Here is a 23,325-nt window from a genome sequence, read left to right as displayed (position 1 = left end):
AAGGTAATTTTATTTTTTTAAGTGAGGGGCAGTGGTGGAGCTAGAGAGGAGGACCTTAGGGCACTTTTGACAGACATCAGGGTTTACAAACAACGTTATATTATGCCTTTCAAGCAGATTTTCTGGTGAAGATGAGATCAGCCACTGATTAACAAGTTTCTTGGCATTCTTCCACTGCATGTCGGGTCAATCCTTTGTTTTCTTGGAGGTGGCAACATTTCTGACTACTAAGTATACTGGCTTTGCACTTTCCAGTTGTCTAAGGAAGTGTTACATTCTTAGAATTTATTTCTCCTATGGTGCATTTTCAGTCTTGCTTCATTTTATGTGCTCCATTGGATATTTTATCTGATACTACCACATCTAATACCTGGGAATCACCAGAAAACATTCACATATATTGTCTCCCGCTAACCCGCTACAGCTTAGCATTAATGGATTTTTTTATACGTGTGTGTATACACATAATGTATATATAGACACATATGTATTTATATGTATAAATCAAAATATTTTAATAACACATACTTCTTATATAACATTTTATTCTTAGACCCTAAACTTAACTACTAGTTAATAGAGTACAGTAGACCAAATAAAAACAATTCAATACACCTTTCTGAGGGAAAAAGACATGGTAAGAAAATTGAAGGGGAGAAACTGGGATCCCTGGTATGACTCAAGAGTGTTGGGATCAGCTTTGTCAATAGCCACAGAGTACCTGGAAGAATTGGACTTGGGAGGAACATTGGGATGGCCCCAGGAGAGCACCTCCTTGGAAAGGAGATGGGTGAAAGGAGTGTCTTTTCCTTTGCTTGGGAGAAGAATCTAGAATCCTTGAAGCAGGGATTAGGAATCTTGATTCTGACGCCACACATAATAAATGAAAAAGCTGTGAAAACATTTTGTGACTTCTTAAAGAGGCCAATTGCACTGAAAATGCTGTTTAAGATTTATGGGATTTGTATCAGTGGTAGTTGAATTTGGGTATTGCCAGCCCACTCCCCTCACTTTTTCAGACCTATAATTGTCCTTTTTGGTTCTCCAGTTAAAACTACAAAAAAGACCCATGCAACCTTTGCTTATCCTAAAGTGACAGATGTTGTAGCCTAGTGCTGCGGACATATTTCTGCTTTGGAAATAAGGAGACTTGGGTTCTGGCGGATCTGGAGCCCTAATCAGTGATGTATTTTTTCTCTATGCCTGCAGTTTCTGTAAAATGACTGCGCGGAGTTGAATGGAGTGATTTATGAGTTTCTTTAGGTCTGTCATAACTGCTTTATTTTGTTGTACTACTGCTTCATGCATTTACACCCTGTCTTAGGGGTGGACTAATGAAGGGTGAAGTGATTTGCAGTTAGATGTTCACCTACTTTCTAGGTATGTGGAAATGAAGAGAGGAGAGTGAAATTTCTTTTTATTGATTAATTTTTGTAGAAGTTTAATATTAAACTGCTTTTTGCTTCTGTTCTTCTCTAGGTATGAATATTAAAAATGATTATTAAAAAGGTTGGTGTCAGATTTTTTTTGGCCTAGTAAATCAATATTACTATCCATTAAATTTTTACATTTGTTTTGAACAACCATTTTTTCTTAGGTTTATATTTATTATTTCATTTCAGGGTATGCCTGTGTCTGGAAATGATTCAGTTGATTCAAATTTTATTAGGAAACCCTGCTTAGAAAATTAGTTTAACCCAGAGAAAGTACAAATTCGCCTGGAATACCAACATCTTTCTATTGCTCTAAAAGAGAAAAATGGGGAGGGATGAATACAGTTTTTCAAAAATTCACAGCTGGAAAATTATCCCAGTAACCTATTACATACTAAAATATAAATAGAAAACTCTACTTTTTAATAAACATCCTCATTAGGTATCAGATCATTTTCTTGAGATGAATTAGGTATAGAAAAATAAAACCTTTTATTAAAGAATGTTCTCCATATGATATTACTTTATTTGTGTTGAGATCTACCATGTATAAATGATGATTCAGCTACTCGTATCTGTGCTGTTCAGTATGGTAGCCACTAGTCATATGGGAATATTTAAACTTAAGTTTATTAAAATTAAACAAAATTTAAAATTTAGTTTTTCAGTTGCAATAAGCCACGTTTTAAGTGCTAAGTAGTCACTTGTGGCTAGTGGCTACTCTATTGCATTGTGCAAAAGAAAAACATTTTCAGTATCCCAGAAAGTTCTTTTTGACGGCACTCAATTAGGTAATGATGATTTTGATTATCCAGAAGATCATTTTTATTCTTCTAGGAAAAGGAAATATTTAATTCCCATTGTAGTTGAGCACCTACAATGTAAGGCATTATGACCAAATAACATTAGCCAGTATGTCTTCACCTGTACAGTATGAGCTGTATAGTTCAATAATATGCCAAGATCACAAATACCAGTTTCTCAATATATTTTCCCCATAACTCTAGTTATCCTTTTGCTTTTCTAAACCAGCACTGTTACTGCTACAAAGTGCCAACCCTTTGAAAGACAAGGAACGAGGAGCCATCTACTGTCCAGTTTAGGAACTGCATGGAAGATGTAGATGATAAAAAGTTAATGCATAAAGAATGTATGCATTACATTCTTTACATTCAATATGTCCTGGGTTCAGTTCCCACATAGTAAAGATTTACTTCATAGAAGAGCTTTAATTGACTCTCCAGGTCATGTGCTGAAATGTCATTTGTGTTTTAATAAACTGCTAACAACATATCCCCAAGACAAAAGATGACAAATCTTAGCTTTGTTTTTCTTCCGAGGAAACCAAAGATAGTAAACTATTTGAGTCAGAATCCCCTTCCTCCATCAGTTAGGAATTAGTAAGGAAATCTTTAAGTAGCATCTAAGACAAATCAAGCAGAATGCAAATTCACTTTTTGTATGGATGCCGATAAATCAGGAAATAATATCACTGTTTCATTGCAGAGAGAAATAAGATCTTCCTTCCTCAAAAATACTGATTTTTTTTTTCTTTTTCTCCCTTAACTGTGAAATCTACTAAGCCTGTGGGACTTACTTTCAAAGAAGGTACTTATCTTGGAGTCTTGGAGTTTCTGTCTGTTCACATACCAAAGATGTGAGTTGACTCTGAGTTGTCTTCTCTGTGTTGTTTACCCTCTCAATATGATACCTTTTTTTTTTTTTTTGTAAAGGAGGTAAGCAGAGGTGTAGCATTTCTGCAGTTTCCAGAGATGCTGTTAGAAATCTCTGATTTAGGACTTCCTCTGAATGAGGACAGAAATGAGAAGATAATCTAGAATTTTTCTTTCTTTTCTTTTTTTTTTTTTTTTACATAGAGTCTCGCTCTGTTGCCCAGGCTGGAGTGCAGTGGCACGTTCTTGGCTCACTACAACCTCTGCCTCCCGGGTTCACGCCATTCTCCTGCCTCAGCCTCCCCAGTAGCTGGGACTACAGGCGCCCGCCACCATGCCCAACTAATTTTTTGTATTTTTAGTAGAGATGAGGTTTCACCGGGTTAGCCAGGATGGTCTCGATCTGCTGACCTTGTGATCTGCCCGCCTTGGCCTCCCAAAGTGCCGGGATTACAGGTGTGAGCCACCGCACCTGGCAATCTAGACATTTTCAAACTTAAGTCATGTTTTAGATAGTGTCAGAAACTTGACTTTTACCTTTCACCCTGGCTCAAATCCATAGTTAGATACACCCTATGAAGGTGCAGTCAATCTTGGTATTCTAGCAGGGCAAAAGGAGGCAGGCTGCAAGTACTTGAGATAACAGCTGGAGTAAAGCTGAAATATGTGAACTCTTAATTCAGATCTATGCAACTTCAAGGGAGAAAAGGAAGAAACAAATTGTTGAAGATGAATCTCACCAAAGGGCAAAGTTTTTCTGGCATCTAGATGGGAATTCAGGAACCAGTAATTCCAGGATATTAAATTAAACCTCTCCCCACTAAACAAATATGCTTTCAAAGTTCAGCTGTGATACGGAGGCCTTCGTCTACTTAAGTGTTTTTTCTTTTTCTTTAATTGGAACACATGCCCAATATTTGAACAGAAGCTAAAATATTATGGTCAACATCAAGGCATTGGATTTATTAGGTATTTCACTGAAGCACTCTATGTATGATGAAATAGGGATCAAAAAAATAAACCTTTTTTTCTCTGACTCTTACATTTTCTGTCTCATTTCAAGTGTAGAGGAAATGCTGACTCGACATTCTGGTAGAGATTTACAAAGCACCTATTGCAGACATTGAGGGATAGCTTTTGATTTAGTTCCCATACCCATCTTTTCCTCAACCTCTTTTCCAATTTGAATTGTCACCTGAAACCACCCTATCCTGGTGCACCTGCTTCATCATAAATAACATTGTGCAAAAGCAGTCGCTAATTCAAACACAGTCTGCTGTTTAGAAAAAGGCAGCTTTTCATCTGGCGCTTTAGTGGGTTTGAAACCATTAGGCATGCCTTTCAAATCCATTCATATCGTAAATCACCCAGAGCTTGCTTCCTTGCTGCTGGATCAATGTCAGGCTGAACTTTTTCAGGGTCCTTGGAAGAACATGATCTATCTTTGTGACCAAATTAGCTGCCTCTGTAAGATGTCTTGTCTGTCAACTAACTTTTCAACTTCCCAAATTAATTTTAAGAAAGAACATTCATCTTGTATACCTGGGCTGGGTATATCTTGACTTCCTGTTGGAAGATTTTCCAGCATAACCTGTAATCTATATGCTAATTTTGATGGCTCTACACTTTCTTTTCCCCTGGTTCATTGTTTTAAAACCAGAATCTATTTCCCATTATCTCCCTGCATCTCCTCACATCCTAAAGTGCTGCCTCAATTTATGCAGAAAAGAAAAAGCCCATTTCAATAGCTGTACCCAAGCCAAAATAATTATGATTATTTTATTCTCTTAACTCAGTTTGATTGGTACTACCTGAAAATACAAGAATTCCTTGATTTCTTTTTCTTTTTTCTTTTCTTTTCTTTTCTTTTTTTTTTTTTTTTTTTTGAGACAGAGTTTTGCTTTTTTTGCCCAGGCTAGAGTGCAATGGCACTATCTTGGCTCACGACAACCTCTGTCTCCCAGGTTCAAGCGATTCTCCTGCCTCAGCCTTCCGAGTAGCTGGGATTACAGGCATGCACCACCATGCCCAGCTAATTTTGTATTTTTAGTAGAGATGGGGTTTCTCCATGTTGGTCAGATGGGGTTTCTCCATGGCTGGTCTCGAACTCCTGACCTCAGGTAATCCGCCCACCTCAGCCTCCCAAAGTGCTGAGATTACAGGTGTGAGTCACCACGCCTGGCCTAAGAATTTCTTGATTTCTAAGGAGCCAGTCTTGAAAGTGTTAGACCAAGGTTACTGTCAGAGCCACCATGTTCTCCTTCCTTGGCGTAGAGAAGTAATATCTAGGTTCTGTACATGGACTTCTAAATCTGGGGTCTGTAAATTCCCTGAAAGTATATGAAAACTGGTGTGTAAATATCTCTGGGGGTGGTGATGGGGAGAGATTTGTGATCTCCCTAAAAAGTTAAGAGCCACTGACTGAATTGAATATATTCTGAGCTGTAAAGAACTGACTTACAAATGCAACTTCATAAGGTGAGAATAGCTTTTGAGATGAACCTGCTCTCTGCTTTATGTATTATTGGTAGGATTTGAATAAAGTCAGCAGCTTTTTCTTGTGTCTCATACAAATCTCTTTTTTCTGAAGGAATTAGCTACTTTGAAGTTGGACTTTATGGTAAATTAATGCCAGTATTTAACTTGCTGTTCCATCCACATATTCTAATTTTGGAGAAGAGTCAGTTTTTCCTAAACAAAACTTTTCGTTAGCTGGTCCCCATTGATAGGTATATTGAGTTAGGCAAAATTTGTGGCAGACAGTGGAGAGGCTAGTTTTGAGGCTGTGTTGCAAAGTGTAGAGAGGAGTAAGTTGAGAGTTTATAGGATCTCAGAGACAGAAAATATTAGTTGTGGAAGCTGAAAGGAAAAGATTTGCTGCCAGTAAGGAAGGCATGAGAGCTGCACTGACTGAATGAAATAAATAGAAGTTTTGGCTTATGAGCAACCTTACCCTGAGCCTTTCTTCCCCTGGAGAAATCGTTAGGAAGTGATTCTTGGAGTTAATAGTGCCCAGGGATAAATACTTGTCTGGATTCTCATGCCCAGTGCTTTGAATATTGGATTTATTTCCTTAACAAGAGCTAAACCAATATTTAGTCTTTTGGTCCTCACTTTTCAATTCCAGAACCGAAGCAGTTAAAACAAAAGACCCAGATATCAAGTCAGGAATACAGAACAAACAGTGGCTCCTGGTGTGTGGTTAACAAGACGGAAGATACTTTAGAGAAAACAGACTACTATGTTTGTCTTCTTAGCTATTTAGAATTCTGTTCCACAAACAGTGCTTTCTGTACCATTCTGCTGATTTTTCCTTGTGATTATCAAGCGCGTCTATTACACAGGCAGTTGATCCTTCCAAAAACAGCTAGACTGGCCACTTGTTAGACATTGTCCAGCAATGTGTGATAAATACTGTGAGCCATAATTTTTCTCTTGGTCATTTCTTTCATTAAATTTTTTTTTTGCTGGAAATCTATAAAATACACATGAGCAAATATTACTATATTTCATTGAGTCTAAGAGGCTATCCATTGTTAGATGCTCTGTCATTGCATATATCACTTAAAAAGACTGTTAAGTAAACATGTTTTCTTACCATTCAACTGTTTACATACATCCCAGTTTTGAGGATATTTTAATGTTTTTTTAAAGTCCACACTAGAATCTCTGGAATCTCTGTGTCTTGATGAGACCATGCTTTGATGGCAAAAGCCAGTAGCTTAAATACTGCTGTTGACAGTTGAACTTTTTAGTAAGAGTAATTAATGGTACTAATACTTCTTTGGAGCACGGATTTATGTAGAACATGTAAAACGTGTGAATTATCCTAATAGCCTACAATTTGAGACAGACTGACAGGATTTTCGTTTAATGATTAAACATTAGAAGTTCAAAGAAGACCATTTGCAGCATATCGTGATGTAGTGTAATAAATTTTGAACCTGGAATCTGAAGACCTAACTCTGAAACCCTACCCCGCTTGTCCCTTACTCCATGTCTAACCCCAAGCTAGTTATTACAGTTTTTCTGAACCTCAGCTGCTTATGTAGTCAAAAAAAGATGAGGATGCCTGCCAGATGAGATGGTTGTAGAATCCAGGAAGGCATTTGTAGTCAGTAAACAATTACGCAAATGGAGCCATTGAAATTCTCAGAGCCTTCTGCATCACGGATGTCGTGAGAGAGACCTGGAGCGGGGCTTCAGAGAGTAAAGGGCTGTGACATGTGAAGACATTCTCCAGCACACAGTATCCCATAGTGAGAAGAATTATGACTAATGAAGGGAGAAGGGATTAAGGAATTGAAAAGGTTCTGTCTGGAGTATATGGGGAGGTAGAAAAATAAGACTATTGTGCATAATAAATAAGGGACTGAAGTAACTTGAATCTCAGGAGTTGGTTATTGCTATGTGCAAGGTCAGCAATCAAGGTGGTTTCATGGGAAAATGAAATCAGCTAATTAGCAGCATAACTGGGCTTGTTAGAAGGCAGAAAATAGCCTGTGACATAACTCTCTTCTTACAGTTGATTTTTAAGTACGGTAAGTCATAACCCTTATTCATTTACCTCAGTTTGGTTTCTATCGCTATTTGCATTATTTTCTTTTGGTCCCTTGTTGGAGGGAGTTTTCTAAGTATTGATACTTTGCACCTCTTCAAAGAAATACTACGAGTGATATAGTTCCAAAAAACAATACACAGTCTTTTGTCATTGCTCTAATCATAATGCTCTAAGAAGAACCTTGCGCTAAAGAAGATAAATAGTTTTGTTATTATTTAGGATTTCGGAAGGGATAAGCAAAATTGGAAATAACAGATGGAAAACATACCTGGTGGTGTTGAGGGTTTGAAGATTTCACAGCCATTAAGTGCCAGAATTAGGGCTTCATTAAATCTGAATCTTTGTCCAGATCCGAGCTCTTGTCTACTCTGCAGGAGTAAATAATTAAGAAGTGCAAATACTTGGTGGCTTTTGGTGCTGATTCCTTGAAAACAAAATCTGAGTGGCCCATGACCATTTTGCTTACTGCTAATTAGCCCATGGCCAGAGAGTACTTGATGCAGGGGAGTTCCATCCAGCAGGAGTGCAGCAATGTGCTGTGGCCTCATTACTGGGTCATCTTAGCCTGGTCACCTTACCCCCTTGGGTCTCAGTGTGCACATTTATAAGAAGAGGAGATTGGACTAGATTGTGATGGCACATGGGCTGCGTCTCCTTCCATGACTGTCTGACAGTCATTGCTAATCACTTAGAACCTGCATTCTCCCACTGAGTTACAGCTTGCATATCCTCCTTGCTCATCCTCAGGCCTTTAGACAACCACTTGAATTGATAGCAGTTGGAAAGTGAAATGAAATGTTTTCCAGATCCTGGGCCAGGTGATTTCTGTGGTTCCTTTGAATATGATTTTCTGATTTTTTGGAATTTCCAAATCCTGGCCAACCAACTCCCAAAAGTGCTTTGTTAGAATGGTTGTACTAGCAATGAGTAAGTGCTCCAATGAAGGAAACTGTGTGGTTCCTGAAAGAAAAAATCCCGATTCCAAGGGCATGACGTTCCTCATGCTGTATGTGAAGGACACTGTGGTTATAACCATTTAAAGCTTTTTTAAGCCAGAGGCAACCAAATCCAGACAAAGAGTTCTCTCTCAGTTATCTGAGGGAGCTTTTAGGTGCCTCTAATCTCAGGTCCCTGCCTCCTAGTTTGAGGACATTATGAGTTTCTCAGGGCAAGGACAGACTGGCTCTTTTTCTTCCCACCAAGGATGGCCAGTTTGCAATGATCATATTGCACAGGAGTTGTACTCATAGAAACCTGGCAATTTGAAGAGGAAAGAAATGTACCTTGTCTATTGCCTTATAAAATGTTAACATTGAATGATTTATTTATTTAACTGCAGTTCCTACACGTGAGGTCTTGCCAACTAAGGGTGTGTGCAGACTATTTGTGTTAATGTTGTATCCCATAGTGCCTGACCCTTTGGCTGTTATGACTATGTGCTACCTAAAGGAGAGCCATGGAGCCAATGACCCCAGTAGTCACAAATCCCTGTGGATAGAGTGGCTCTCAGTCAACACCTTCTTCCCATTTGTGGCTTTTTCATGGATCCCTTTAAATTGTCCCTCAGCACTGGTTTGTGGAGGGGACAAAGTACCCAGAAATGAAGTTGGTTTTTATTTCCTGTTTATTTCTCTTGATGTTTCTTTTCTCTAATTCTGTTTTCACCGGCCAGGTTGGCTTTGATGATGGATGTTTTCTCTTAATGCCCCACCCCTGGCCGCCCCCTGCTGAGGCATGTGCACAGGTTGTGATGCTCTGTATACCCATCAGCTGTAGCTGGAACAGATGCTTAAGGAGTGATGGATGTGACTTCTCAGACAGGGCTCCACGCCCCTCCCACATTGAGATGCAAATATCTTTTGGCATCTTGAAAAGAAAGATTAGTCCAGGTTGTGTCCTCCTGCTGCCTCCACACGCCCTGTCCCCGTCAGTCCATGACTTGGAGTATGGCTCCCCCTCATTGTTTGCCTTCTGAAGCCCCCAGTCTCTGCAGCTCTTCAATGCCTCCATTGTGCAGACGTGGTGCCAGAGACTGGGAGTCTGTTCTCAGGGCCGGGTGCCGTCCCTAGGAATTCAAGTAATAACTTAATAGCCTCTGCCGTCTGCAGAGCACCCTCTGACAAGGCCTTTGTGAATTGCAAAGTACACAGATGGAGGGGAGCAACTTATCTCAGGACTGTCACAGTGCTCCTTGTTCCCAAATCAGGTGCCTTCTCAGCCTGCATGTTTATTGAGAACTGAGGCTTTACAAGATACCACCCCACAGCCCCAGGAGAATTTAACACAAAGGGGAGAAAGTCAACAGCATCTGATCTTTCAGTGAAAACTGAGGAGTCTACATGAAATCTTGTGTGTACACGTATGCATATATAAACACGCACACAGTGTACTTTAATTCTAGGCCTACTTTGCAATTTCGTGTTTTCAGCTTCGATTTTGGTTGTCTTCAGGTCCTTCAGATAGATCTTCAGTGTTAGGTAACTTTTCCCAACCAAATTTTATGGTGTACACATTTCCACCTTAGGAAAATTGTTGACTCCATGCGATAAAGCAATCGAAGTTCAGTTCCCTTGCCCCTTTCACAATCTGATCTGAAAGAGTGACATCTAAATATGACAGCCAGAGACTTGAGTTTAAGTCCAGAGTGGGCCCCTTGGTCTAAGCGTTGTGTGATATTTGATTGAATGGGAGTGGTACTCAAAAGTATGCTTACATGTGGTACTCAGAGAGCAATTTGATTCTTGATGGGCTCTGATATTGTGTCAGAACCTGAACTACTATTTTAATTGCCTATTCTCTCATTACTGTTAAATCTTAGTGCCTATTAAAGCTTACCTTTATTTTCATACTGCATATTGCTGACATTATGTGTTCTTGTTTTTTATTCCTTTTAGGAAAGTATGCCTCAGACTCCTCCCTTTTCAGCAATGTTTGACAGCAGTGGTTACAATCGAAACCTCTATCAGTCTGCAGAGGACAGCTGTGGAGGGTTGTATTACCATGACAACAACCTCCTCTCCGGATCCCTGGAAGCACTCATCCAGCACTTAGTACCTAATGTGGATTACTATCCAGATGTAGGTATTCATGTTTCTCTGAAACACATCCTTGGCAACGAGTAGAAATTACAGTACAGGAGGCAGGGACCATAGATAATACAGAATTATCTCTAGGTTGCTGAGAATTTTTCTAATAAGAAATTGCATATTGATTATCAAGTGCATTGAAATCAAGTTGAGCCTGGATAAGGATCAGATTTTGGTGTACTGTGCATATCAATTTCTTTTCAGGTTAGTTACTACATTGTAGACAGTCTGATACCATCTAAATGAAGTATCTGTAGAGTTGATTCATGCGTATAGCTTAGTCCTTAAATAGAAATGTCAGAGAACTTTGGATGCTCCCAGAATATGTAATGCCTTTTTTGTTTCCAAGACCAGCACTATGCTAAGAAAAGTGAATGTAACCAAGGCAAGTATATGGAAGAGAAAACAAGATTTATGCTCAAGATGTAATTCTTTATAGATTCAACATCAGATGACATGGTTGCTTTGTTTTACCTTGGTAACCTACACTTATATAGCTAGCACTTTCTAATCTTGGGAATTTGTTATATGTTTTCTTAGTCTTTACAGTAATTCCAAGAGGGAAGAGAGGAGAAAACTAATTCAGAGTGTTGAGTATTTGCTCATGGTCTCACTCCCAGCATCAGCAGTCAAACACAGGTTTTCTTTCTGGGACAAATGACTTTTTCCCCTTCCCTGTGCTACAGCTACCTCTATGGAATTGAGCTTAGTAGTAGGAGATTTGCTGAGCAGCTGGTCATTGATAAAGATCTCATGAAAATATCTAGAGACTGCATTCATTTGTCTTTATAAATTTAATGATAACGTTGGTGTGCAAAGGATAGTTCGTGCTTGCCACAGTAATTCACCATAGTGTTTCTTACTGAGTTATCTCTCTGTGTATTTTGTTACATGGCATTTTCAGATATGTTGCCACACAGGGAAAACTTGTAATCAAAAGTAAAAGGAATCCCTTGTTCAGCCCTGTAAGTGTTTATGAGCTAGTAAAGGCGCCTAAGGAAAAAAGAAAAATCCCATGGAATTTGTCTTTTCAATGGGAGTCTGAAATTGTTATAACAAATAAGCACTACTTCATTACTGGCTTCTTGGGAGACAATGTGGTTAAAGAAAAGTATAGAGTGTTATATTGTGCTTTATTAAATTGCTTTGCCTTTAAGCAAATAAATAGGTTACTTGAAAGCCTGCCTTTGAATGTTCTGACACAAACACTTTAGTGTGACGTGCTAGACACCCCGGAGAATTCTTGAGTGTTATGTGCATTGGGTAGGTAGGTTTTTTTGTTGTTATTTTTTGTTTGGTTTCCGTTGAGTTACAGAGTATTTGGACACACAATCATGTTTTGTATGGGTAGTATATTTGAGTAAGATTTATCTCTCTGGGCTGCATTTCATTCTTCTTTACTAAAGTGAGTTATGTGTCTTGGTATCCTGGCTCCCTGAGGATGGATGTGAAAATGTGCTCTGAATAATTCCAGGAGCCAAACTTATCCTGTACTTCTGTTATTTTTAGTATGGTTTAAGGGAAAACATACATCAGAAGGTAAAGGAGAAATTAATCTTACACCGTTTTACTACTAGTAGGCATTACTTTTGAAACTGCAGCATATTAACTTGATCAGGAGAACTTAATGAAATAAGATGTATAGTATAAAGGCAAGATATTAATTTTAGAGAGAATGTAACAATGATGACTTTTTTCTCTTGCTGCAGAGAACATACATATTTACCTTCCTACTCAGTTCTCGGTTATTTATGCATCCTTATGAGCTAATGGCCAAAGTTTGCCACTTATGTGTTGAGCACCAGAGACTAAGTGATCCTGATAGTGATAAGGTAATGGTACATTTTTAATATTATAATATTACAGTTTGTTTTATTAGGAATGCTGACTCTATGGCTTAGATTTTTGTGAAGTTGGTTCATTAAGTAACCGGGGCTTATCCCCAGGCTGAAGTGCATAAATAGCATTGTGGCTATGCAAGGGGAATTGTGAATGGTATAAAGAATAAAGAATACAGAATAAATCAAATGCAGCCTGGGTGCAGGTGGCTCACACCTGTAATCCCAGCACTTTGGGAGGCCAGGGTGGGCAGATCACCTGAGGTCAGGAGTTTTGAGACCAGCCTGGCCAACATGTGAAACCCCGTCTGTACTAAAAATACAAAAATTAGCTGGCTGTGGTGGCACATGCCTGTAATCCCGGCTACTCCGGAGACTGAGGCAGGAGAATCACTTGAACCTGGGAGGCAGGTTGCAGTGAGCTGAGATCGCACCACTGCACTCCAGCCTGGGGGACAGAGTGAGACTCTTGTCTCAAAAATCAAAGACATTAAAAATTTAAAAATTGAAAAAATAAATTAATTAAATGCAATTGAGGATCCCTAGGTCCTGCCTTAAGTTGGTGGCATTTGGCATTGACATGGAGGGAGAGGGGCTGGAGCTTCTTCTTCATCCCTAAAGACTTTGCACTAGAAGTTTCTCAGTGACACTGTTTGTAACTATTTATTTGATGTAGTCCATAGTGATAAATATCACTGAATTAGATTTGCTTTTTTCCCCTAGAACCAGATGAGAAAAATTGCACCCAAAATCCTTCAACTTCTCACGGAATGGACGGAAACATTTCCCTATGATTTTCGGGATGAAAGAATGATGAGAAACTTAAAAGATCTGGCTCACCGGATAGCCAGTGGCGAAGAGGTTGGTAACCTGAATTTAGCACGGCCACTGGAATTCCCAGGCAGAGCCTGGGTGGGAAATGGTGCTGAATTATGCATCCTAATCTCCACTGCTTCCTCTCTGTTTTGCCTTTGGGCAAGCCCTCCACATCACATATTGGTCTGTTTAGTATGTCAAGTGAGAATGATTATAACATCCCACTTCAAAGGGATATGATCTAGAGTGTTATGTGATTAATTTGGGGCTGTGTCCATGTCAACTCGTGCACAGGATTTATGTTGCAAGTGTGTTTTAATTTTACTTTACTTTTACCTTTTTTCCTTCCAAAAAGGTTTAACACAGCTAGTTAGATAATAAATGGCATGTTAATAGATATAAACACTGGTGGATACACAGTAAATAACATTAATGTATTAACCAATGATAAATGGTAGATTAATAAATCATAAATAGAAATAGACATTCTGGGCTGTGGCAGGAAGCAAACAAATATGCTTCTGTTGAGAATGAGTAGAGGAGGACAGGACTGCTGTGGTATGAGTTTAAGTTCCAGGTAAAAGGGAAATACAGCTGGTCATGTGATAGTCACTGTCAGAAAAGGGGAAGTATAGTGATTATTGAGGGAATTAAATGAAAAATTTAAAAACTTTCTTCTGAAGAACTTTGTATAGGGTCATAGAATGAGATCCTAGAAACTGTTCTTTATGGTGTTTACAACACCTTCCTGGACAGAAACCGACTTCATAGATTCATGTGTGAATGAGCAAAGGTAATTCTTGGGGGAGGAGAAGACTGAGGAAATGAGGCAAGTCTTCCAGTGCTCAGAAGTTGATTTAAGGATAGAATCTAGTATAGGTGGAGATTAAAAGGAAGTCTCTTAGATAGTCTTTCCTAACTATCACTTCCCTCAGTTGAGCCTTTGATAAGCACTAACTACTAGCTGTGCAAATTCAAGGTTATCCTTTTGGAAGCATGTCTGGAGGGCTGGTATTCTGTGTTGAGACTTGCTGGGCAAGGATGTCCTTGTAGTTTCCATGTTGCAGGTCAACTTCTGGGAACAAGTCGTTTAGGCACAGATACACTTTCATCTGGAGAAAGTAGGTGAAGCATTTGGCAATGATGGTGCATTTCGTTCATCTTAAAATGCATTTTCCATTATGAATAACCTTCCTTGAGAACTCTTTCAGTAGTGTGCTGCAGCGTATAACTTGATACCCTATCCTTTTTTTTCTGAGACAGAGCCTTGCTATACTCAGGCTAGAGTATAGTGTTGTGATCATGGCTCACTGCAGCCTTGACTTCTCCGGCTTAATCAGTCCTCCCACCTCAGCTTCCCTAGTAGCTGGGACTACAGGTGCATACAACTGTGCTTGGCTAATTTTTTCTAATTTTTGTAGAGACAAAGCCTCAGTATGTTGCCCAGGCTGGTCTCGAACTTTCAGGCTCAAGCAATCCACTGGCCTTGGCCTCCCCAAAGTGCTGGAATTACAGGCGGCTAGAGTATAGTGTCGCCATCATGACTCACTGCAACCCTGACTTCTCTGGCTTAATCAGTCCTCCCACCTCAGCTTCCCTAGTAGCTGGGACTACAGGTGCATACGACTGTGCCTGGCTAGTTTTTTCTAATTTTTGTAGAGACAAAGCCTCACTATGTTGCTCAGGCTGGTCTCAAACTTGTGGTCTCAAGCAATCCACTGGCCTTGGCCGCCCAAAGTGCTGGAATTACAGGTGTGAGCCACTGCGCCCAGCTGTAATTTTTGTGAGAAAAGGGGAAGTGTATTAATTCTTGAGGGAATTAAGTGAAAAACTTAAAAACTTTCGTCTGAATAACTTTGGGGCTATGTTCATGTCAACTCATGCACAGGATTTATGTTGCAAGTGTGTTTTAATTTTACTTATACCTTTTTTCCTTCCAAAAAGGTTTGACACAGCTAGTTAGATAATAATAAATGGCATCTTAATAGATATAAACATTTTAATACAATTTCTCCCAATTTTACAAAATCAGACTAAAATTATATAAGGCTAGCTCTTGAAAAATTTGTATGGGCTTTCCTATATTATGTTCTCATGAAAATGGAATTAGCCATTTTACTGTTACTTTTTGACATTATATTGTTATGAACCCAAGTGCTCGAGACAGCCATTATTTCTGCCGGGCTGAATGAGTCATTTCCTGAGTCATTGTGCAAGTTATGACGGTTATAATCATTTTGCCAGTTTGCCTATTACAGGTTCCAGCCAGGTATGAATTGATAGGTCCCTTGCTTACAAAGGCAAAAATTAAGCATCATGGTGCAGTTTTGTAGCAAATCTTATATTAGAAGGGTTAGCCAGGGAGTTCCTCGGCAGGGTCAGTGCTGGCTCAGTGACCTTGGTTTATGTATCTGAAGCTGCTCAAAAGATTAGTGACATCATAAGGGCTTTTTCTTGTGTGAAGGCTGAGACCTAAGTCAGACAGTTTTCATTTCAGTTAGGTTGTCTTTAGCTACTTAACATTATATGTCAATCATCTTATCTTCCCTCTATTGCCTTTATAACTTAGTTCTTTCCAAAAGAAACACCTTAAAAATCTTTTTATTTTAAGATAAAATGTTGGTGTTTTGAAAATACCAAATGGATGGTCCTTCTTATTGCGGGAGTCAAAGGGGAAATCATTTCTATCTGTGTTTACCAGATGAAAATTGGTCTTTTTGTTTAACAGAATCAAGCTATTCGAGAGCTGGGTAGAACAGAGAGAAGGGCCAAACAGCCTTGTGACCCTGGCTTCTTTTCAACACTCCTGTGTTAATAACAATCTTGATAGAAACCTTGTGAAGTTCAGATGGTTTTGAGCACGAAAAGAGGAGATAAGAAGACAAGCCAGTTCTAACTGAGGAACTGGTTAAACTAAGGGTTGAGTGGAGAGATGTCACCTGCCTTGATCAGGTTGGGTTTCACAGGGAACCTGTTTCTTTAGTTGCTTCTATTCAGTATTCCGTATTCTATTCAGTATTCAGAATTCAAATCCACACTTGCCAGCTGGTTTATCTGAGTGTGTTTTGGCTAGTCCTCTAAATCCTTGCTCCTTCCTCGTCTCTATAAATCATAGAAGTAACTGCCTTGTGTTAATGCCCTTTCAGCTCTGAAACTGTATGATCGATGTCCTTCCTCCAGTTCTTTGGCTGTCAGGCTCCTTATCAGTCATGTGCTTAGGTGTCTCCCCTCAGAGAGACCTTCCTTCAGCACCCCAACTATGATCATTCCCTCTCCCATTATTGGCTTTCACTGCTCTTCCCTTCATAGTGATTCCTAGCACTCTGTGATGAGTCAGTATAGCTGGCCCCCTCTCTGTATTTGTGGGATCTGCATCCATGGGTTCAACCAACCTCAGATTGAAAATATTCAAAAAGTATTAAGTGTGTACCAAACATACATAGCCTTTTTTTTCCCTGTCATTATTCCCTAAACAATACAGTATCACAGTGATGTACATAGCATTTATGTTGCATTAGGTATTATAAGTAATGTAGAGATGATTTAAAGTATACAGGAGGATGTGCAGATGTATGAAAATACTATACCATCTTATAGCAGAGATGTGAGAGCATCTGCAGGGAAGTCCTGGAACCAATCTCCCGAGGATACTGAGGGATGACTGTGCTTGCATTTTTGTTGCTTGATTTCCTCTCTAGACCCCATGCTGTGCCCTCTTTGTTCACCTTGGCCTCCTTAACTCCTAGCTCAGTACCTGGCACCTAGTATTCTCTCAGTAGTGTTTGAATGAATGAGTCAATGAATGAATGAATGAACAAATGAATTACTGGAATAGGGAAAAATTATTTCCCTCTACTGGAAGGAATATGAGCCTGGGTTGGGATTTGTTGCTTCTTGCCTGGGACTTTTTTTTTTTTCCTTTTGGCAGTCAGTGAATCCAGGTGTGCCCTATATATAATTTAGTCAGGTTCTTCTGAAGCTGCCAGGACAGTTCTACATAATTTGGCTTAATATGTTTCTCCCCTGGGGATTTGCCCAAAATGAAGTGGTTTATTAGGGCTTGCCTGCAAGAAACATGAAATGAAACTAATAATTGAATTACATGACAAATGACTGTGGTGGATAGAATGCAATTTTCTCTTCCTTAAGGGGCTGGTCTTTATAATAAGAACTTCTATCTTTATTTGCCAGGTAATTATTGTCACTGGCATTTGAAGTTATAAAAAAGAATAAGTACATATTTAGTAATTCATGACTCAGTGAGGAACCGTGCTTAACAACACAAAGCTTGATTTCTCAAATGGAATCAAATGGCAGCAGGAAACTTTTAAAAGAGGTGGCGTGCATACACTGTCTCCCATGCTCACACACTAGTTGTTGAATAGCTTTCTCCCATACTCTATTACGTACATTTTTCCATGATATTTTGAGGCAGTTTTTTGCTAACAACCTGACTGTACATTCCTCTGCCTCTTCCCCCAATACATTTTTTTAAAATTGCAGAATAGGCTGGGTGCGGTGGCTCACGCCTGTAATCCCAGCACTTTGGGAGGCTGAAGCAAGGCAGATTACTGAGGTTGGGAGTTCGAGACCAGCCTGACCACCATGGAGGAACCCCCATTTCTACTAAAAATACAAAATTAGCCAGGCGGGGTGGCGCATGCCTATAATTCCAGCTACTCGGGAAGCTGAGGCAGGAGAATCTCTTGAACCCGGGAGGCAGAGATTGCAGTGAGCCAAGATCGCACCGTTGTACTCCAGCCTGGGCAACAAGAGTGAAACTCCCCACCTCAAAAAAAAAAAAAAATTGCAGAATGAAAATCTTTCAGCAGATATGCCAGTAAAGTATTGCTTCTCACACTTGGCTTATACAAGGATCAGCTGAGACACATCTAAATCATGTGACCCAAATGCACTGCAGACCAAGTCGATCGTAATCTCTGGGGTGGAACCCAGGCTGCCCCCATTCAGCAGTTTGTTCTGCTCATTGCTTCCCAGCTGGTACAATTGTGTGGTACCCTGAAGAGAAGTAATAATTTCTAGCTAAAGTGTTTTCTGTGTGGATCCCGGGAAGGGGTGAGGAAAAGGTGCATGATGTAGGAATGATAGCATGCATGGAATAGCAGCTGAGGCACAGAATAATGAATATTTTAAAGTGAGTTGTTGGGTTTATTTTTATTTTTATTTTTTTTGAGACGGAGTCTTGCTTTGTCGCCCGGGCTGGAGTGCAGTGGCCGGATCTCAGCTCACTGCAAGTTCCGCCTCCCAGGTTCTCGCCATTCTCCTGCCTCAGCCTCCCGTGTAGCTGAGACTACAGTCGCCCGCCACCTCGCCCAGCTAGTTTTTTGTATTTTTTAGTAGAGACGGGGTTTCACCGTGTTAGCCAGGATGGTCTCGATCTCTTGACCTCGTGATCCGCCTGTCTCGGCCTCCCAAAGTGCTGGGATTACAGGCTTGAGCCACCGCGCCCGGCCTAGAGTTGTTGGTTTTTTTTAAGTGAAAATAACTTTCTTGTGCATGTCTCATGCCTGTGTTATCCAAGAAATCCCATTCTGTGGGAAAGCTTTAAAACATTTTATTTTTAACAAGTCAAGTAATATAGGAATATATTCACTTGGATTTTGTTCGAAAATTCATACAAAGCAAAAGAGGCCAAAAAACTTCCATCAATCCAACTTCTCTCTTAAAGGTAACAGCTGTTGTCAATTTTGTGTGTATCCTTCCAGAGCTGCTCCTACGTATACAGGTCTTCATAGAAAGTAGTGTGTATGGCTTTTGTTCCCGTGTGTGTTTACCTAGTATTTTTCACCCTGCTTGTTTTCTCTCTTATGTCTTGGAAACCTTTCCATGTTGGTGCAGGTAGCTGTATCTTCTTTCAGCTGTTACACAGTAGTCCGGTATGTGATTGGGCCATGTTTCTTTTTCTTTTTAATAACTATTCTATTGGACACAAACAAGTTAAATTTGTTTATACCGAAAACTCAGCATTTTCTGAGAAAGACTTAGCAAAGAAGATTAAGTCCCTTCTTCATATCAAGCTCTGTTTAGTAAAGTAGTAACATATAGTTGTGAGTTGCTCTTGTAAACAGGCTTTACTGACTGTGAAACTTCAACTTTGTAACACGTATTTTCTACTCTGCACTTGTTCTAGCCAAAAGGCTGAGAACGGATTCTACCCTGGATAGTATATGCTATAACTAAGGTATCTCCAAGAAGGTGTTCAGAAACCAGTTTGAGTAATACACTGGGAAATATTTGCATAATTATTAGAAGTAGTATCTAACTCTCATGTAGTCATTTGTTATGACATTTGGGACAAAGGACTGAATAAAACAATTGAAGTTGATAGATTTTGTTTGTTTGCTTGCTTTGTTTGTTGAGACAGGTTCTCGCTTTCTTACCCAGTCTGGAGTGCTGTGGCACCATCAGGGCTCACCATAGCATCAACCTCCCTGGCTCAAGCAATCCTCCCACCTCAGTTTCCCCCAGGTTACTGGGACTGCAGGTGCCCAGCTAATTTTTAAATTTTTGTAGAGGCCAAGCATGGTGGCTCATGCTTAATAATCCCAGCATCTTGGGAAGCTGAGGTGGGCAGATCACTTGAGGTCAGGAGTTCAAGACCATCCTTGCTAACATGGCGAAACCGCATCTCTACTGATACAACAACAAAAACAAAACAAAACAAGAACAACAACAACAAAAAATTAGCTGGGTGTGGTGGCACACACTTGTAATCTCAGCTACTCAGGAGGCTGAGGCACGAGAATTGCTTGCACCTGGGAGGTGGAGGTTGCAGTGAGTTGAGATTGCACCACTGCACTCCAGCCTGGGCAACAGAGTGAGATTCTGTCTCAGTCAATATATAAATAAGTTTTTGTGGAGACAGTGTCTCACTATGTTGTCTCGATCTCCTGGGCTCAAGGGATCCTCCTGCCTCATCCTCCCAAAGTTCTGGGATTACAGATGTGAGCCACCATGCCTGGACATAGATTTTTAATGTAACTCAAGTTTATAAAAGTAAAAGAGAAGGGGGAAATAGGAATGAGAGATTTGAAATAACCCTCAACTCATCCTTGAACTGCTTTGAATTCCAAAAAAGAGACATTTCTCTTGAGTGACAAACATACTACCAAATAGCATTTTTTAAACTGATAACCTGAATGCTGTATGGAAGGTGGGATTTTTGACGGTTCAATTTTTAAGTACATAGGTGTTTCATTAGTGATTTCAGGGTGATCCATGACTGTAGAGAAAAATAGAGGTCATCTAATGGACCAGTTTAAATAACTCAGCAGAATATACACTAACAAATAGAGAAGAAAAGGAAAAGAAGTCTGTGTATGCTTTTTACACCTTGACTATGCACGAATTAACCATTTCCAAATATGTTGTTATTCTCCTCATAAGCAAATATCTCTTCGTTTGGGTTTTTGTAATATACTGTAATAAACAAAATTGCTTCTCTAAAAAAAAGCTGTGGTTCTTATACTTGTAGGTAAATGCCATTTAATTTTCAGATAATTAATCTCAGCAAATGATATTGTGGTATTTTTTTAAAAGGCAATGGAGCCATAAACCTAGGCCTTTCTACATCTGTAGGTTTACTGGGGCCATCCTCTTTTGGAGATTTAACCTAAGGACCGTGTTAGCATTGAATCAGCCTGTGTGCCTTTCTCTGATACAGGCATCATAATTTACCTGGAAGAATATTGTTTTGGAAATTTTTGGCTAGAAAAGGAAGACTAAATGGACTCTGCAACTTATGTTATAGCTGTGCCCTGGGATTGATGGATTGTGAAGTCATTTCTTGATTTAACAACTGTTTTAAAAGTCAGGAGGTTGACAGTTATCTAAACTACATGCAGTGCTTTTTTAAACCAGTTTATCTTATGCATGAGGCTGCAGCACTATGAAGTAGCAAACAAAGTGGCACCTGGGAGTAGTGTTGCAGAGAGAATTGCCACATGGAAGAGTTCGGTTGTGAACATTAATAGTGAGTCATGAGTGCAAAAGAAATGAATATGAGCCCAATGGAGGTCAGATGCCAGAAATGAATATCTACTGCTTCCTCATGGTAATCCACATTTTATGTGTAAGTCAAGAAGGTAGTAGGCTGGACGTGGTGGCTTACGCCTGTAATCCCCACACTTTGGGAGGCTGAGGCAGGCAGATCACAAGGTCAGGAGTTCAAGACCAGCCTGGCTAATATAGTGAAACCCCATCTCTACAAAAATACAAAAATTAGCCGGGCGTGGTGGTGCATGCCTGTAATCCCAGCTACTCGGGAGGCTGAGGCAGGTGAATCACTTGAACCCGGGAGGCAGAGGTTGTAGTGAGTGAGCCAAGATCATGTCACTGCACTCAAGCCTAGGCAACAGAGCAAGACTCCGTCTCAAACAAAACAAAACAAAACAAAAACAAAAAGAAGGTGGTTCGAGGGGGTGAGTGGAAAGTAATGGTATATTTCTGTTAGGTAGACTAGAGAAATCAAGAGGGTGGCCCTAAAGAAAAAGTGTTAGGAAAAGGATGCACTGACTTGCGATCAATGTATTTCAACCCACCAACAGTAAACTGGTAGGTACATTTCTTTGCTGGAACAGAGGACATTCAGTTATACTTAGTACTCATTATACTGGATTCCCTCAAGAGGTAATCTAAATTGTCACTGTAGTGTTTTCATGGCCCAACCTGAATTGTACTCTCAGTAGCAACCCCAAAGAAGAACTAAACCTTACAGATTTGAAAACGCCTTATGCATGTGTCTCAAACTGTTAGAGCTAGCCAAATCTTCCTGTAACTTCCCTTAACCCAGTTGATTCTCCAGTGTCCAGGTAAAATCATTTGAGGACATAGTCTCTGAGTTTGCATAGTGGCAAAACCAGACATGCAGAGCACGGATGTAATTCTTCGCTTATTCCCTAGCAGACATACAGAAAGAATGTCCAGCAGATGATGCAGTGTCTGATCCGCAAACTTGCTGCACTCAGCCAGTACGAAGAAGTCCTGGCAAAAATCAGCTCCACATCCACAGATCGACTCACAGTTCTCAAGACCAAGCCACAGTCCATACAAAGGGATATCATTACTGTCTGCAATGACCCTTACACGTTGGCGCAGCAGCTGACTCATATAGAGCTGGTAAGGCCGTTATCATCTTTGCCCTTTACAAGCACGGATTTGCTTTGGCAACCAGACAATATATTTGTCAACAGTAATGTCACAGGAGAGGTTAGAATAATCCAAGTGGGAAATCATCTGAGACAGCTGAAACATACCATGTTTATGGATTTGAGTATGAATGCTTCTGATATTCTGGGGATTCACTTGTAAATAAATACTAAACAAGGCTGAAGAGCAAAGAGTTTATTGACCTTCCTCACCTTCTGCCTCTAATCAGGTTTTCCAAAACCTGCTAAGCCTTTCACTATCTTGTGGAGTATTGACCCAAGCAGAAAATTGCCTCTGCACAGACCTTGAAGATGATGAAAGTATTTAGGGTTAAAGGCTTATTTTATAATCTTCATTAAGAAATGGGAGGTGGTGCCAAAAGTCATAGAGGGAGTTGACAGTCCATTTCTTTTCACTTTCTTTAATACTGTTGACCTTCTGGGTTTGTGTTTCAGGAGAGGCTCAATTATATTGGGCCGGAAGAATTTGTTCAGGCGTTCGTGCAGAAGGGCCCTTTGGATAATGACAAGGTAATCAGTCTACCCAAAGGTCAACGCTGAAACCAGAAATGGGATTTCTCAGTCTGTGATAGTGGGTATAAGGGACAGAAGTTAGACCTATATTCGGTTTTAGATTTTAAAATCAGAATTTTTTTTTTTTCCATCAGCCATGTCTGATTCATTGCAGTTTTCTTGAGCGAGGTCTCCAAGCTCCTTTACAATTTTGCTCCATCACTAACTTGTAGCCTCT

The 23,325-nt window shown here is 39.9% G+C and overlaps 1 protein-coding gene across 7 annotated transcripts in view; it reads left to right on the top strand.

Annotated features, from left to right (window-relative positions):
• Positions 1-23,325, top strand: part of RASGEF1B (RasGEF domain family member 1B) — a 614,418-nt gene that overhangs the window by 570,415 nt on the left and 20,678 nt on the right. For 4 of the 7 annotated variants that reach the window (XM_031664555.1, XM_031664557.1, XM_031664558.1 and 1 more), the window contains 5 exons: positions 10,562-10,744; positions 12,463-12,585; positions 13,315-13,452; positions 22,330-22,545; positions 23,031-23,105. In XM_031664555.1, the coding sequence (XP_031520415.1) occupies positions 10,562-10,744; positions 12,463-12,585; positions 13,315-13,452; positions 22,330-22,545; positions 23,031-23,105 (735 nt within the window). The remainder of the gene's footprint in view (positions 1-10,561; positions 10,745-12,462; positions 12,586-13,314; positions 13,453-22,329; positions 22,546-23,030; positions 23,106-23,325) is intronic. The other 3 variants (XM_031664556.1, XM_031664560.1, XM_031664561.1) reach the window with 2 other exon arrangements.

This window comes from Papio anubis, chromosome 3 (assembly GCF_008728515.1).
Source record: "Papio anubis isolate 15944 chromosome 3, Panubis1.0, whole genome shotgun sequence".
Lineage (NCBI taxonomy): Eukaryota > Metazoa > Chordata > Mammalia > Primates > Cercopithecidae > Papio > Papio anubis.
Note: the sequence above shows the minus strand (reverse complement) of the source record. Positions and strands in the feature narration are given on the sequence as shown.